Genomic DNA, 16,122 nt, shown 5'->3' on the forward strand with positions numbered 1-16,122 from the left:
GGTGTCCCTCCGCAGTACAGGAGGGCTTCTTAAAACAATATGTAGATAGGCCAACTAGGGAAGAAGCTGTACTGGACCTAGTATTGGGGAATGAGCCCAGCCAGGTGGTAGAGGTTTCAGTCGGGGAGCATTTCGGGAACAGTGGCCACAACTCAGTAAGTTTTAAAGTGCTGGTGGACAAGGATAAGAGTGATATTCTCCCTAACCAGTAGCGCAACTCCACCACCCCTTTTACATCCCCCTCGATCCCGCCTGAAACATCTAATTCCTGGAACGTTTAGCTTCTAATCCTGTCCTGTGATTTAGAAGAGGGAACTAAATGTATTATCACAACATTTACAGATGATACAAAGTTGGGTGGGAGGGTGAGCTGTGAGGAAGATGCAGAGATGCTTCAGCAGGATTTGGACAGGCTGAGTGAGTGGGCACATGCATGGCAGTTGCAATATAATGTGGATAAATGTGAGGTTATCCGCTTCAGTACCAAATATAGGAAGGCAAATTCTTATTTGAATGGGTGTAAATTGAGAGAGGTGGATACTCAGTGAGATCTTGGGGTCCTTGTGCATCAGTTGCCGAAAGCACGCAATAAAGAAGGCAAATGTATGTTAGCCTTCATAGCGGAGGATGCGAGTATAGGAATAGAGATGTTTTACTGCAACTGTATATGGCATTGGTGAGGCTACATCTGGAGTATTGGTGGTCTTATCGGAGGAAGGTAGTTCTTGCTATGGAGGGAGTGCAGCAAAGATTTACCAGGCTGATTCCTGGGATGGCAGGACTGTCATATGAGGAGAGACTAAATTGGTTAGGCTTATATTCATTGGAGTTTAGAACAATGAGAAGGGATCTCATAGAAACTTACAAAATTCTGACAGGATGAGACAAGGTAGATTCAGAAAGAATGTTCCCCATGGTGGGGGTGTCCAGAACTTGGGGTCATAGTTTGAAGATAAGCAGTACTGGGGCTGTTTAGCACAGGGCTAAATTGCTGGCTTTGAAAGCAGACCAAGGCAGGCCAGCAGCACGGTTCAATTCCCGTACCAGCCTCCCCGAACAGGCACTGGAATGTGGCGACTAGGGCCTTTTCACAGTAACTTCATTTGAAGGCTACTTGTGACAATAAGCGATTTTCATTTCATAAACATTTTAGGACTGAGTTGAGGAGAAATGTCTTCACACAGAGAGTGACGAATCTGTGGAATTCAGCACCACAGATAGTTTAGGCCAAACATTTAGGAGGAATTATATGTAGCTCGAGGCTAAAAGGATCAGGGTTTTGATCAGACATGATCAGAATGAACGATGGAGGCGGCTCGAAGGGCTAAATGGCCTCCTCCTGCTTCTATTTTCTATGTTTCACTTTGGTTTCTTACAGTGATGCAACTGCAAGAGTACCCGCTATGGATAGAATTCCCAACACACTGAAGTGCCCTTTTTCAGATACTCTGCTCTATTTTTCATGACTTTGTAGCTGCAGGACTCTCTGTAGAACCTAAAGCACAATCACTTAATTCATAGAAATGACAGGCAGTAAGGATTAATCTGCGTCCTGGCAATTTTTGTGATGTGCGTCTGCTACCAGACATTGGACAGACTTTGGTTACTCTACATTAAATAATTTTTGTTAACTGCCATTTCTAAATATTGAAATGTAACTAAAACAGATGTAAAAGAACAAATTGATAAATCCAAATTGCAGGTGAGCACTTTGTAGGAAACATTTGCTTACCCAAAGTATTCAAGAGAAACAAGGATTGTAATGTTCCACAATAGCCTCTAGTGGGCTCTCATAGAACATAGAACAGTACAGCACAGAACAGGCCCTTCGGCCCTCGATGTTGTGCTGAGCAATGATCACCCTACTCAAACCCACGTATCCACCCTATACCCGTAACCGAACAACCCCCCCCCCCCCAACCTTACTTTTTAGGACACTACGGGCAATTTAGCATGGCCAATCCACCTAACCCGCACATCTTTGGACTGTGGGAGGAAACCGGAGCACCCGGTGGAAACCCACGCACACACGGGGAGGACCCACGCACACACAGACAGTGACCCAGCCGGGAATCGAACCTGGGACCCTGGAGCTGTGAAGCATTTATGCTAACCACTATGCTACCGTGCTGCCCACTCCTTCCCTTGATTCTTAAAAATCACTAAACTTAAAAACTGCATCAGGTTCAGTTGCTCCCTTTAATCCTGCATTGATGGAACATCGTTTATTTCAATTCAGTTAAAAGCAGGCTCCCCACTTAGATTCCTATTATCAACGGGGGTTCAACTCTGCTTTACAATGACTGAGATAGAATAAGGAGTGAAATCTGTTCCGAGTTTAGATTCTGTAACTACCGACTGGTTGACTTTGTCAATGCAAAGGAGACTTATAATTTATGATCTACCGTGTAGCGCCCCCTGAAAGCAGTGCAAGAATCTGTAAGCAAAATTAATACTTCTGATTTTTTTATTCAAGAATCATCAAATGGAAACCTTAGCGGTTTCTTCGAGGGATCAGCATTTGCCCATAGAAAATTCACACACCTGGAATTACAAATTCACACATATTACAAACAAATGCTTGATATTTTAATTGGTTTAACTCTGCAGCTTGCCAATATAAGTTATCCGCAATGTGAAGAACAAATTCCACACATAAATGGGTTGAAATGTTTTTTTGGCATTTCACGCTCACTTTCATTTCTCTTCAGAATAACAATTTAACTGTGAAAAATTCCATAAGGAAGGATATGCCAATTAGTGCAACTATTATTAAATCCTGCCACTGTTCACTGGTGTGTAACATCACCAGGGAAACCAGATTTTGTACACAATACAGTGACATTCATTCATGGGAGGAGCGACAGTTGAGGCAACACTAATTCTACCAGTTAATGGATAAATAACTGTGAACTTGTGGAAAATAACCTCGCCTAGCCAAAGCCATTGGCTGTTAATCTGTAAAATTTCTATTTCTATAAGAAACTTGACTAGAAAATAAGTAACATGTTTTGAAAGCAGAACAAACATAGGACTTTGAACAAGTACCCAAGTATATATGATGATGCTATGTCAAACAGCATAATGATCTGCCATTAGGTGTCTCTGTTCCTTGCACTGAACTGTGGAATTTGACAGTCCTAACAGAGGTATTTTCATCTTATGAAATATCATAAAATCATAGAATGTTAAAAGCACAGGAAGCCATTAGGCCCATTGCATCCACACTTGTTCTGTAAGAGCTAAGCAATTTAATACTCGTAAGTGTGGTCTAAGGACGTTCTGGGCCTGGCTTGACGGCTCCAAAGGTCCTCACAAACTGCCTCCAGTTCCTTGAAGAACTTTCACAATAACTTGCATTTTTATAGTGTCTTTAATGTAATGCTTCAGATAAGTGGTTTCAGATAAAATTTGAAACATACATGTGGGTGAGAGGTTCAGGGAGGGAATTATGAGCTAAGTGCAACTGATGGCATAGCTAACAATGGGACAGCAATTAAAATCAGAAGAAGCTAGCATGGGAGCACAGAAATCTTGTAGAGGGTTGTAGGGCTGGAGAAGTTCACAAGCAAAGGAAAAGACAAGGTCATAGAGGGATTTGAAAACAAGGATGAGAATTTTCTAATTGATGCACTGTTGGATTGGGAACCAATGTAAATCAACAAGCAAACGATGATGGGTGAATGAGGCTTGGTGCAAATTGAGATATGGACAGCAGAACTGGGAATGATGAATGCGCAGAAGAGCAGTTGCACTCTTTCATTTGTGCCTTTATTTATTTCTTATTTAATGCACATGTTCAGCATATTTGGATTAGTTCAGAACCTCACTTATTAACTCCTTTGCTGAACAAAAAGAACAGCCAAATTCTCAACCAATTTAGGATTTAATCAGATTCAGCACACAGTTAGTAATGACATCCATGTATAGGTTTAAATCCCTTGTGCGTATGTACACTCCCTCCAACGGGAATTCTGGTATACCTGAGAAATGACTTTCCGCCATTGATGACATCAAGTACACTCGGGAGAGATGGAGCCTTACGCAGGTGTACTGTGGTGATCTATCTAGATACCAGGGCAAACGTAATTTTAAACAATGCACATTAATGACACCATTATGGGAGACTACACTGAGGTTATTGCAAGCTTGGAAGAGAGAGGGGAAGCAAAATAATAGTAAAGTAAATGGCAAAAATCAATTCCCAGATCAACAACGCTTTTATTATGATGACAATCACTCATCTCCCATTGGACAGACTCAGGAAATTTATTTTAGCCAATTTCTCCCCACGAGAAGAATATCAGCAGTAATTGTTTTAACTACATCCTGAAAAGCAAATTGACAAACAAAAGGAAGTAAAAATTAATCTTGGATCTCTAGAACTGATTTTTCTTGAATAATGGGGGTTCCGGCTGTGCTTCTTACCATCAACCCTTTTCTAAAATATGTTGCAAGACAGTGTTTATGGAGTTATTAGATGGCAAAAATGGAAAAAGTTGTTTCTCAACACTAACATTCCTGATTTTGATGAATGCAACTAAGTGGGCATCTGACTTGGATACTGAACCCGATTATGTAAAGCAGCATAATCACCAGAGGACTTAGAAATTAGGTAATTTCAATAGCTTTATGCAAGTTTAAATGTTAAATACAACTGGGGCCAGTAAACTTCCTCCCTACAAAATCACCTGAAGATATTGTATCATTGTCAAAAGAATTGATGGAGAGAAAAGCATATTAATTGCAATCATAATTAATTATTAGAATGTCGATAGAAAAGGCCCATGTAGAACTTAAAGGATTCACGATGAAAAAGATAATTAAAAATGCACAGATGCTCTGGCTCTCTACAGGTCTGATAAAACGTAAATATGAGCAGTAAGAAATAAAATACTCAACAGCGGAAACGTTTTAATACAATTGTGTAAACTGATTTGGTAGTTGACCCTCCTCTGCTCAAACCTGACTATACTCGGTGAAAGGTTGTTGTCCAGTTATATTTTTAGACGAAGAAAGGGTATCAATGATATTAATATTGTTTTACGTCCAGGAAAAGGATTAGCCAGATATTGATTTCATCATACTGCGATTGAGCTTCTGTCAACATTTTGAAATAAGATTTATTGGTCTGTTTTTTTGAGAATGAATTTTCTTTTCTGGCTTGCATTTTTGCTGTACATCAATATCCATTAATGAGTTACTGTTTCGCCTAAATCTTAAACTGCACAGACCACCTTTGCCAAATTATGATTTCATTTGTAACAGGACCCTAAGGGATAGATTTAATAATAATTTAATAATAATAATCTTAATTGACACAAGTAGGCTTACATTTACACTGAAATGAAGTTACTGTGAAAAGCCCCTAGTTGCCACATTCCGGCACCTGTTCAGGTACACAGAGGGCTAATTCAGAATTTCCAAATTACCTAACAGCACATCTTTCGGGACTTGTGGGAGGAAACTGGAGCACCCGGAGGAAACCCACGCAGACACAGGAGAGAATGTACAGACTCCGCACAGACAGTGACCTAAGCCGAGAATCGAACCCGAGGCCCTGGCACTGTGAAGCCATAGTGCTGACCACTGTGTTACAATGCTGCCTACAGCATTCAGTTAAATTCACTTATATGCCTGTTTACCAAGTATACATTACCTCTCTGAAGGTTCTCTTTTCATTCCACTGCCCATCATCCCTAACTGGACCACTGAATACAAGGTACTGGAAGTGGGGTATTTTTAATATAATCTGTAATCGGTTCTAGAATTACCACATCTCTGTTACTTTAATTAGCTCATTGCAAATGAATAAAAAAATCAGAATTAATGTATTAATCCTTTGCAATCAAGAGACAATTGGGGCATTTCATGTTTAATGCTAATGATTAACAGCTCAAAAGATAAATAAAGTGACAAGTTATCTAATCAATACCAGAAGTCAAGTGTTAAGAGTTATTAAAAACAAGTCTAACATTGCAGCACATTGGTCTATGCTTTGCACTGTATAGAGCAGGCATTGTCAAAGTTGGGGGCGCGACCCGCGGGGTGGGTCGCGGGCGGGTGTCAGGAGGGTTGGGGAGCCGTCCGTCGCGGCGCTCCCGATCGCGCAAATCCATGCGTAACAGCCAGCTTTTAATAATTGCCGGCTGCAAGTGGCTTTCAAAATGGCCACGAGCATATGAATAAAAATGCGGCCGCACTGCGCATGCGTGCCCGCTCATCGGTGTGCTTGCACAGAGTTTTGAGCATGCGCATCGATGAGCGGGCATGCATGGGCAGTACGGCCACATTTTAAAAATCTGGTCGCAGCCTTTTTGAAGGCCGTCCGCAGGCCGGCATTATTAAAAGCCGGCTGCAAAAAGTTCGGGGAGAATGATGTGATTGGCTACTTTCTGAACTTTGATGCTGATGAAGTGGAAGTCTCTTACTCCAAGAACGGCGAGTGATCCAATGATGGTTTCACCGCAGCTGCTGTAACTTCAACCAAGAGATGTCAACTTTTTTTAATCTTGATTTTTAAACATTCCAAAACAAAGGGCCTGCAGGTCGTATTTGGAAGCTTTGTCAATTATTTGATTTTTAAATGTCTTTTTTTTAAACATTTTTAATTGTAATGTTTAGGTGAGATGTGGTGAACTTCCAATTTCTAGAGGACCAAAACATTTTCAGTTTCTGCATTTTTTTTTTCCTGTTAAACTTTATCAAATAAACACTCCCCCCCGAACATGTGTAAAAAAGCCGGCTGCTGTGGCTGTTGCCTGCAAATTTGCGCAATCGGAGACGCAGAAGATTTTTAAAAAAATTCTATGTAATCTTCCTGCCTGAAGGGAGGCAGAGAGCAGGCCACGCCCCCCGAACATTGACATCACGTGCTTTGGGCGCGTTTGCGATTCCTCCATTTTGTCAGCAGCAGATAAGGCAAGGGAAAATGGTGGTTCGCGAAGGACGACCGACTGCCGTGGGTCGCGAAGGTCGGCCGGAGTGGGTCGCGAAGGTTGGCAAAAATGGGTCCCCGGAAAATAAGTTTGAAAAACACTGGTATAGAGGACTTAATGTAGAAACAAGGAACTTCCCCACAGGAAAGCAGGCAAAATCCGGACTTAACCTAGTAACTATACCAAGAATTATAGTGTCAGCGTCCTGCTGTATGCCCGCAGACGATGATCGGTGGTTTGTACGGAATTTTATTCTCTGAAGTTCAGGGGAAGGTATTTCTGAGATCACAGGATATGGTTATAATATGCTGAGTGTATACAAAACCCTAAAGTGGTTTCATTGCTTGCCTGAAGCCTCCGTGCTAATCTTAGATTTACTGTGGAAACATGAAATTTGATATTTTGTTAAGAGACCATAGGGTCATTTTAGATCAGGTATCGATCTGATAATTATAGGTAATCAAAGAGTATTGCCCATCCCTCATCTCCCTCACCCTTGCTTACCTTCTGACTACACGCTTTTCAAATTTGACCTTGGCATCATCCTCTAACCATTACATCTGGGCTCAACTATTCCACTGGGATCAGCCTCTCATCCTTCAAATACTTCAGCTTATCCACAACTCTTCTGCCTGCAGCCGATATCCGGGTAGTTGGTAACTTTTGTTGACTTTTTCCAATCTTGACTCTCTCTACAATATGCTAAGGAAAGTTTAAGATCTTTACAGGCTGTCTCTCATGAATGCGGTTGCTGCTGATTCGCTGAGGCATTTCAAGCCGTTATTATGAACAATACCATCAGAAATGGGATATTTCTTTCAAAGCACCAGATGTCAACTTGTTTACTATTTAGGATGGATCGAATAATTCTGAGCTGCACAGTTCCATTTCTTATCTGAAGACTGCCTTGGCCATCTTGTTTCACAATGTGGCTAAAAAAATGTCAACAAACATGAATCTCACATTCTGCAGAGCTAGCAGAAACTAAGCAGCACAGTCAGCTAAAATGAACACGTTCTAACCACTTCATTATTGCTTGTAATCTATTTTTGTACACCAATTAGGGCATCTTACATAACTCCCTAACTAACTCCTCCTGTGCTATAATCCCCTTACCCAGAATTGTATATTCATCTGCACTCTCCTTTTGCTCCAACATTGCCTTCAGTTATCTCAACCGAACACAATGGAATTCTCTGTATAGACCCTTCTGCTTCTCCACCTTAAAACTCTGTTTAACTAAGCATTTCAACACTTTTCCAGATATTTGCTTATCTGGTTCAGCATTCAAGATTTTGGATACACCTCTATGAAGCACCCTGACATGTATTTTCCTACATTAAAGATGCACCATATAATTCAAACAGTTGTTTTCTTCTGTAATTTTGTACAATGGGGTTTGGCCCTTAATTAATTATGTAGTCATGAGAGACAATATGCATTCCTCTTGGTCACTCATAACATGTTATTAAAGGCCTCCTTCTGCACTGTAGGGATTTTATGAATGTGCTATAAAATAGCAGAATGGAAATTTGAATGATTTAATCAATCCCAAAAGCATGATGGTGCAGTTGTAACATATAATTTTTGTGAATCAAAGGCTGGGGTAGCGGGAGGGAACAAGATAAAATGAGTTTAATGATTTGGTATATGATCGTTGTCAATCAGCTGCCAAACCTTTTCCCATTCTTTAATGGGATTACAGACATCGCTGGCAAGGCGATCTCCAATTGCCCTTGAGAAGATAAAAGCTACCTACGACTAAGTGGCTTATTACGTCGGTTCAGAGGGCAATTTGGAGTCAATCAACCATTTCTTATGGGCCTGGAGGCACATTTCGGCCAGATCAGGTAAGGATGGCAGATTGTTTTCCTGAAAGTAAACCAGATGGGCTTTATGATAATTAATGATCGCTTCATGGCCACCACTATTGAGGTTAGCTTTCAATTCTAAATTCATTGATTTCATTTAATTGAACTGAATTGAAATTCCACCAGCTACCATGGTGGGATTTGAACTCTAATATTAGCCTGGGCCTTTGGATTACTAGCCCTGTGACATTACGATTTACGCCACCATCTCCCCATGTAACATCATGTTACAGTTAAATAGGCTGTTTTACAAGTCATTTTTAAAACTAAGCCATGTTGGTTTCTCACGTAGTTATATTATAATAACTCCAGTATATACTACATAAGATTTAGTTCATGATAGATACAGTAAGCAATATATCCACAATATCAATAAGTGCATCAGATTAGTAACAAGTTGCTTCCTGCCCTTTTAATGGCTGTTGCATGCTTCATTCAAATTGTAATGTACCAGCTTTTTGGCAGTAATCTGTCGTAAAGACAGAATTCCTTCAGCACACTAACCCAAGTGGTGATGGATATGCAGTTGTCATACATTGATTCAAATGTAATAAATGAGGGTTGAGCTTGCAAGGCTAAATGTCTAGAAATAGATGCAAGAATGCAAACTGGAAGCTAATAGCGATGAAAGGAATCAAATCACAAACAAAAACACTGGCTAGGGAAAGCATTTTGGAGCTATAGTTCAATTCTAATTGGACAAAAGGGAAACAGGGAGAGCAAACTGGATTTGGCCTTACTTTTATCAGGTTTAGGCGGTCATACTGAGAAAAGAAACACAAAATAGAAAACAAATAATCAAAATGATAAAGCAAAGGATTAGAAATACTCATGCACTGGTTTCAACTAACAAAATAATAATACATTCAAAAAGAATTTGGATGTTATGAGTGAATAGATTATTTAAATAAGTAAGAGTTCCAATAAACATGATCATGCCCTTTTGTTATGCTACTGCAGAAGTAAAACTCCATCACAAAGAGTAACAAGGTCAGGCTCATAAGCAGTCATGCAATCAACAGTGTGAGGACTGATTATCTAAGTATTGTGGTTACTTTTGATTCGAAAAAAAAAGAGAAAAAGAAAACAATTGATGGTTATGAAACAATACCAAGGTGTCTCTCTGTCCACAACAGGGAGACTATAAATTCAATTTTACTAATAATCCATCATACACGGATACTTCAGGGAGGACAAATTTCCCATTCTTCTGTTCTTCTTTCCCAAAGACAGAGATAACCCCAGTTTGCAATCTTCCTTCTGGAATATTTATAACATTTTTCCTCTCGCTGACACATTCAAGACAAATCTTATTCGAAGCAAAAAATTGATTACTGTAATTTTATGAACATTTTAATTATACTCTGAAGACAGAAGTCAGTAAAGAATGATGGGACCAGGAACAATTTTAATGTTTATTTAAGGAAAGTAAATGTTAAGATTAATATTAATCTGATAAACAATGAACAATGATTTGTTTGAAAAAAACTGGGGGCAGGATTCTCTGATGCTCGATGCCGAAATGGCGTTCGCTTGGGTGCAGAATGGGCTCCGACACCCAAATCGGGGCCGGCACCGATTTGACTCCGCTCCCTCGGAAATAGCATGATCACACTGCGCATTACCGTGTCACCGGCCGCCCCTCTGGCGATGTTCCACCCCAATGGGCCACATTCCTGACATGGGACACATTCCTGGCATGGGGCACGTGTGGTCTCAACCGTGCGGGAACACAGCATGGTAGTTGCCGACAGTGTCCAGCGCTGTCACACTTGGCCAGGATCCGTGCCGTTGGCCCGGGAGGCTTCCGCGAGGTATGGAGGGATTTGTGGGGTATGGTCGGGGGTCGCGGATGGCGGGTCAGGTCCGCACCGCACGTGGCCTGCGCCATGTCGTACAGCACAACCGCTGCAGGTCGTCAACTGTATGCGTGTGCGGCCAGGGACCCGGCCATTCTCCGGCCGTTTTCGGTGCGGGAGGCAGGAGTTTCACCTGGCGCCGGTGCTAGCCCCTCACCGATTCTGGGACTGGTGAGGGGTTGGCGCTGATTTTTTGGTCGTAAAGGACCACACATGTTCTGCTGGCGCCGGCACTTAGCCGCTGAAAGGGAGAATCCAGTCCTTGGTCTTTCCAAATAAACACTAGCTGAGGAGAATTATTTTTCCCTCTCCAGTGCAGAAGGCGGCCAGTTGGCTCTTCAAGTCTGTACTCACCATCCGAACGAGCACCCTAGCTAGACCCACTCCCCCGCCCTATACTCATAACCCCACCTAGCCTGCGCATCTTTGGACTGTGGGAGGAAACCAGGGCATCTGCAGTCATGGGGAGAATGTGCAAACTCCACACAATCACCCAAGGCCAGAATCAAACCAGGTCCCTGGCATTTAGGCAGCAGTGCGAACCACTGTGCCGCCTAATTTATTTCAATTTTAATATATTTTTGTAACCCTCCAGCCATCCAAGCTTCTCTAACTTGCATTCTGAGGCCCATTACACAATGGTGCCCACAATACAAACCATTCTGTACTGTTCTATAGACATATGTTCATAATCAAATGATATTCGACTGTTGGTTGACAGAAAATGCACAGGATGGGGTCAAGTTAGCTGCCACTTCCCTAGTTCTGACTTTTCACTCTCCAGTAGCATCTCGTCTCCAGCAAAATCTCCTCTCCCAGAATAACAGGCACGCCTTCACAACAAACCACCAAACCAGCCCATCTATCAGGTAACTAGAAATTTAAGGCATTAATTGACGAAGGGCAGCATTGGCTTGACTACATGTACTGCTGCAATCAATCTCATGACCATCTGACTTGAAGAAAGGTGGTCTACTGCAATTGGTCATGATCAGTACCATCCACCATCCACAGATTTAATCAAAGCACCACAAATACCATCAAATGTTGGGATTATTGTATAAAACTTCCTCTCTGCTTATTCCCTCCTTTATTTCTGTTCGCCACCACATTAGATACTTATGAAGGAGGTTGACCTGCATCACATCCTTCCCGATCTGAGGTCTCACCATTTCTGGGACTCCTGTCCAGATAATGAACACATTATTATGGAATTGTTGAAAGATCGGAGTTCTATCTGTTTCTAAGACAAGGAGAGGAACTGTACCTGCTGAATGCATCAGTTTGGCACCAAGCAAACTTGTTACAATTCTATTTTCTCACATCAGATTTGGAACATCTCCATAATTTATATGGGGTGTTTTGTGGGAGAAATCAGATAATGCAGAAGTCTGATACTAAATAAGCCTATATATTGTTCTTCAGAACCTGAACACTGACACAACGGAAGTCCCAAAGCTTATGTGTGGAAGTGTTTATCCTTGGCAATAATCCCTACAATATTTACTCTTCTGGTAGCACTGACACATATTGAGGTACTATACGCTCAGGTGTACCCGTTTTCTTGTATTTTCTCACTTAAATCTTTGTTTCTCAAACATGAGTCATGACTATCAGCAAAATGCTCAACTTTGAGGGGCAACATAGTCAAGCCCAATCCTTCCATCACCGAAACATTTTTTTTAGCACAGGTGATAAATCGGAATAGAGACCTGACCATTATTTTCCTCCCTCTGCCAACCACTATGAAATCAACTGCAGTGTTTTTGCCATTATCATAATTAAGAAGAGGGCAGGGATCAAACCAGGGATCTTCAGAGTTTGAGTGCCATACTGCGAGAAAAGACAGTGCAGTTCAGAGAATGGTTACACAGCACAAAAACAGGCCAGTCAACATGTTGTGGCAGCTCCATGCAGGGGAAACGTAGCTCGTCCCAATTCCCTACCTTTTCCCAGAGCCCTGCAGTTATTTTTCTATTCAGATGATTATCCAATATCAATGGACAAAAGAGACATCAGGAAAGCAGAATTTTGTGGACGTGAGATTTGAATAAAAAAATGTTTTTAGCAAAAGCTAAATGGAAGGAATTTGCAGGATTATTCAAAATAATAGTGCACTGTCTACTCCATTTATTTCAAAGTTGCTCAATTTAAATTCCCTAACAAGTCAAATTTTTTTTAAAAACAGATTCAGATTCTCTCCTTTGTGGGGTATTTTGCCACGTAATGCATTACTTTTAGTACAAAGGTGACTTGGAATTACTCGGAGTGGATTGTATCTCGTGAAGGAGAATGTGAACAATTCTACAAAAAGAATATTGGGGCAAATGTGGTTCAGTTTCCAAACGCAAGGAAGCATGTGCCAATACACCAATCTGAAATGTTGCAATTGTGACGGTGTACCAAACAGTAGTGTTCATGGTCATACATGTGTTTATTTAGTAGCACATATTATATTAATTGGAAAGACAGGCTGGGATTTTCCAATTCAGTTAGCGTCGGGCAGGTTTGGCAACAAAGCAGAAAATATCACGAGAAGGCTAAAGTCGGCGTGCAAGATTACCTTGATTGTCCCCTCACCGACAGTGGTGGGCCATGTTTCTTGCCGTCCATTGTCGGGACCTCATTATGATACATTTGCATCTCATTATCAAGCCCATATGCTGGAATCAAACACCCACCACCACCCCGTCAAATAATCCATCCACAGCAACATGATGTCTGATCAATCATGACTAGTTTCAAATGGCATGCGGGTTAGGCTCCAGGGTCCCCGGGGTGGAAAGGCTCGTGGGGAAACACAACAACTGAGTAGATTGTGGAGGCATTGGTGGTGATCTTTCAGGAATCACTGGAGGCAAGAAGGGTCCCAGAGGATTGGAAAGTGGTTAATGTAATACCGCTGTTTAAGAAGGGAGGCAGAACACAGCAAATTATAGGCCGGTTAGCCTGACTTTGGTCGTTGTAAGATTTTAGAATCCATTATTAAAGATGAAATCGCGGAGTACTTGGAAGTGCACGATAAAATAGGACTGAGTCAGCATGGCTTCATCAAGAGGAGGTCATGTATGACAAATCAGTTCTTTGAGGAAGTAACAGGGAAGTTAGACAAAGGAGAACCAATGGATGTGATTTATTTAGATTTCCAGAAAGCCTTTGAGAAGGTGACGCATAGGAGACTGTTAAATAAGTTAAGAGCACATGGTGTTGAGGGCAAGATCCTGCCATGGATAGAAGATTGGCTGACTGGCAGAAAGCAGAGAGTGGGAATTAAGGGGTCTTTTTCAGGATGTCAGCCGCGACTAGTGGTGTGCCTCAGGGGTTGGTGCTAGGGCCACAACTTTTCATAATATACATTAATTGAGGGCAGCACGGTAGCACAGTTGCTTCACAGATCAATGGTCCCAGGTTCGATTCCCGGCTTGGGTCACTGTCTGTGTGGAGTCTGCACGTTCTCCCCGTGTCTGCATGGGTTTCCTCTGGGTGCTCCGGTTTCCTCCCGCAGTCCAAAGACGTGCAGGTTAGGTGGATTGGCCATGATAAATTGCACTTAGTGTCCCAAAAACGGATAGGTGTAGTTACTGGTTTATGGGATGGGGTGAAGGCGTGGGCTTAAGTGGGGTGCTCTTTCCAAGGGTTGGTGCAGCATCGATGGGCCGAATGCCCTCCTTCTGCACTGTAAATTCTATGATTCTATGATTAATGATCTGGAAGAAGGAACTGCAGGCACTGTTGCTAAATTTGCAGATGATACAAAGATCTGTAGAGCGACATGTAGTATTGAGGAAGCAGGCGGGTGGCAGGAGGGTTGGACAGGCTAGGAGAGTGGACAAAGAAGTGGCAGATGGAATACAATGTGAAAAAGTGTGAGGTCATGCACTTCTGAAAGGAGGAATTTATGCACATACTATTTTCTAAATGGGGAAATGCTAAGGAAATCAGCACAAAGGGACTTGGGAGGAATTTCTTCAGCCAGAGGGTGGTGAATCTGTGGAACTCTTTACCACAGAAGGCTGTGAATCACTGAGTGATTTTCAGACAGAGATAAATAGGTTCTTGATTAATAAGGGGATATGGGGTTATGCGGAGAAGGCAGGAGAATGGAGATGAGAAAACTGGCAGCCATGATTGAATGGCGGAGCAGACATGAAGGGCCGAGGGGCCTAAATCTGCTCCTATGTATTATGGTCTTACAGGGTACTGGGGGGGGGGGGTTGGAGAAGAGACACGATGGTACCAGGGGGTCTGGGGGTCCCTGGGAAAGACGTGATCATTACCATTGCAGCTGAGACCCTTCGGCAGCAACTCAATTGACATGCTTGTACTCACACAATTATGCTCTCTCGAGCACCACTTATGTGAGTGTCACTGATTTTTGCTCAGTGGTTAACCTTTGGTGTACTGACTCCCAAAATCACTGACTTCCATGATGTGCCTGCAACATTGACCGACTGGGAGAGCAGTTCATTGCCACAAGATTCATGAAGGATGATGAAGACATCCAGTGAGGACATCACATTTTCTCCATATGGCTCCTCCCATCTGACATATGGCAGTGCACACCCTTGGAGATAAGGCTCCTGTCATGGCAACACAGCGGTTGCCCATAGTCCTACGTTGCAACAGGATGATGACAACTTTCAGTGGGGACAGTACATAAATCCTCACAGAGCTTCTGTGAATGTCTGATTGCTGTCTCGCTGATGGAAGTTCACCTGTTCTCAACGGCTAGGGCCATATCACGGTGATGCAGCAGGGTAAGTTTCACCTCTCCTGATCTAACATCATCCTTTATAAGCTGTACCATTGAGGATCACGGTCATGGGAGGCTGAGGCATATAGAATATGTGCCAGCCGCAGCTCAGAAGGTGCACAGAGCACACACTGACAATGAGTGGAATTCACTGGAATGAGTGACATCACTCCTGTACATTGTGGGCGACATCCTCACTCCCTACGAGAGACAGGCATGACTGATGTGTTCAGTCACTATGAAGGGACTCTACTAAGCTGAGAACCATGCACAAAGCACATGGAGGAAGTCTCTGCCTTTTTCTGCGCTGCTCAATTACACACAAGTAAAGGCAGACTGTACAATATTTAACATATTTGCACTATATCTACAAAATTGTGAAATGGATGTTTGTAAAAATCCAGCTGCCAGCATTTCCCGGTGCATCCAAAATCACCGCAAGAGAAAAAATGCAAGGTACAACTGAAACAGCCGTACAAAATATCTATGCAACGATGAACAGATTGAAGTGCAGGCATCTTACCTCAGGGTTTAGGCAGTACAGCTACCCCCACAAATGATGTCCTCAGCACAGTGGATTAAGCTTAGTGTTTTGCCATAGCAGATAACCATTATGTGCAATTTCAATTATGATCATGTGGGAGAATGAAATGGTTGGGTGAAAAGGAGATGGAGAAAATTCCCTCGCCAGTTTCAGGAAT

General features: G+C 42.2%; 1 protein-coding gene across 15 annotated transcripts in view; it reads right to left on the bottom strand.

Annotated features, from left to right (window-relative positions):
- gramd1ba (GRAM domain containing 1Ba) overlaps positions 1-16,122 on the bottom strand; it is an 808,348-nt gene that overhangs the window by 130,399 nt on the left and 661,827 nt on the right. For 11 of the 15 annotated variants that reach the window (XM_038778914.1, XM_038778911.1, XM_038778917.1 and 8 more), the window contains one exon: positions 9,550-9,573. The exons of the other annotated variants lie outside the window; for them this stretch is intronic. In XM_038778914.1, coding sequence (XP_038634842.1) covers positions 9,550-9,573 — 24 coding nt within the window. The remainder of the gene's footprint in view (positions 1-9,549; positions 9,574-16,122) is intronic. 15 annotated transcript variants of the gene reach the window in all.

This window comes from Scyliorhinus canicula, chromosome 19, assembly GCF_902713615.1.
Source record: "Scyliorhinus canicula chromosome 19, sScyCan1.1, whole genome shotgun sequence".
NCBI classification, from domain to species: Eukaryota; Metazoa; Chordata; class Chondrichthyes; order Carcharhiniformes; family Scyliorhinidae; genus Scyliorhinus; species Scyliorhinus canicula.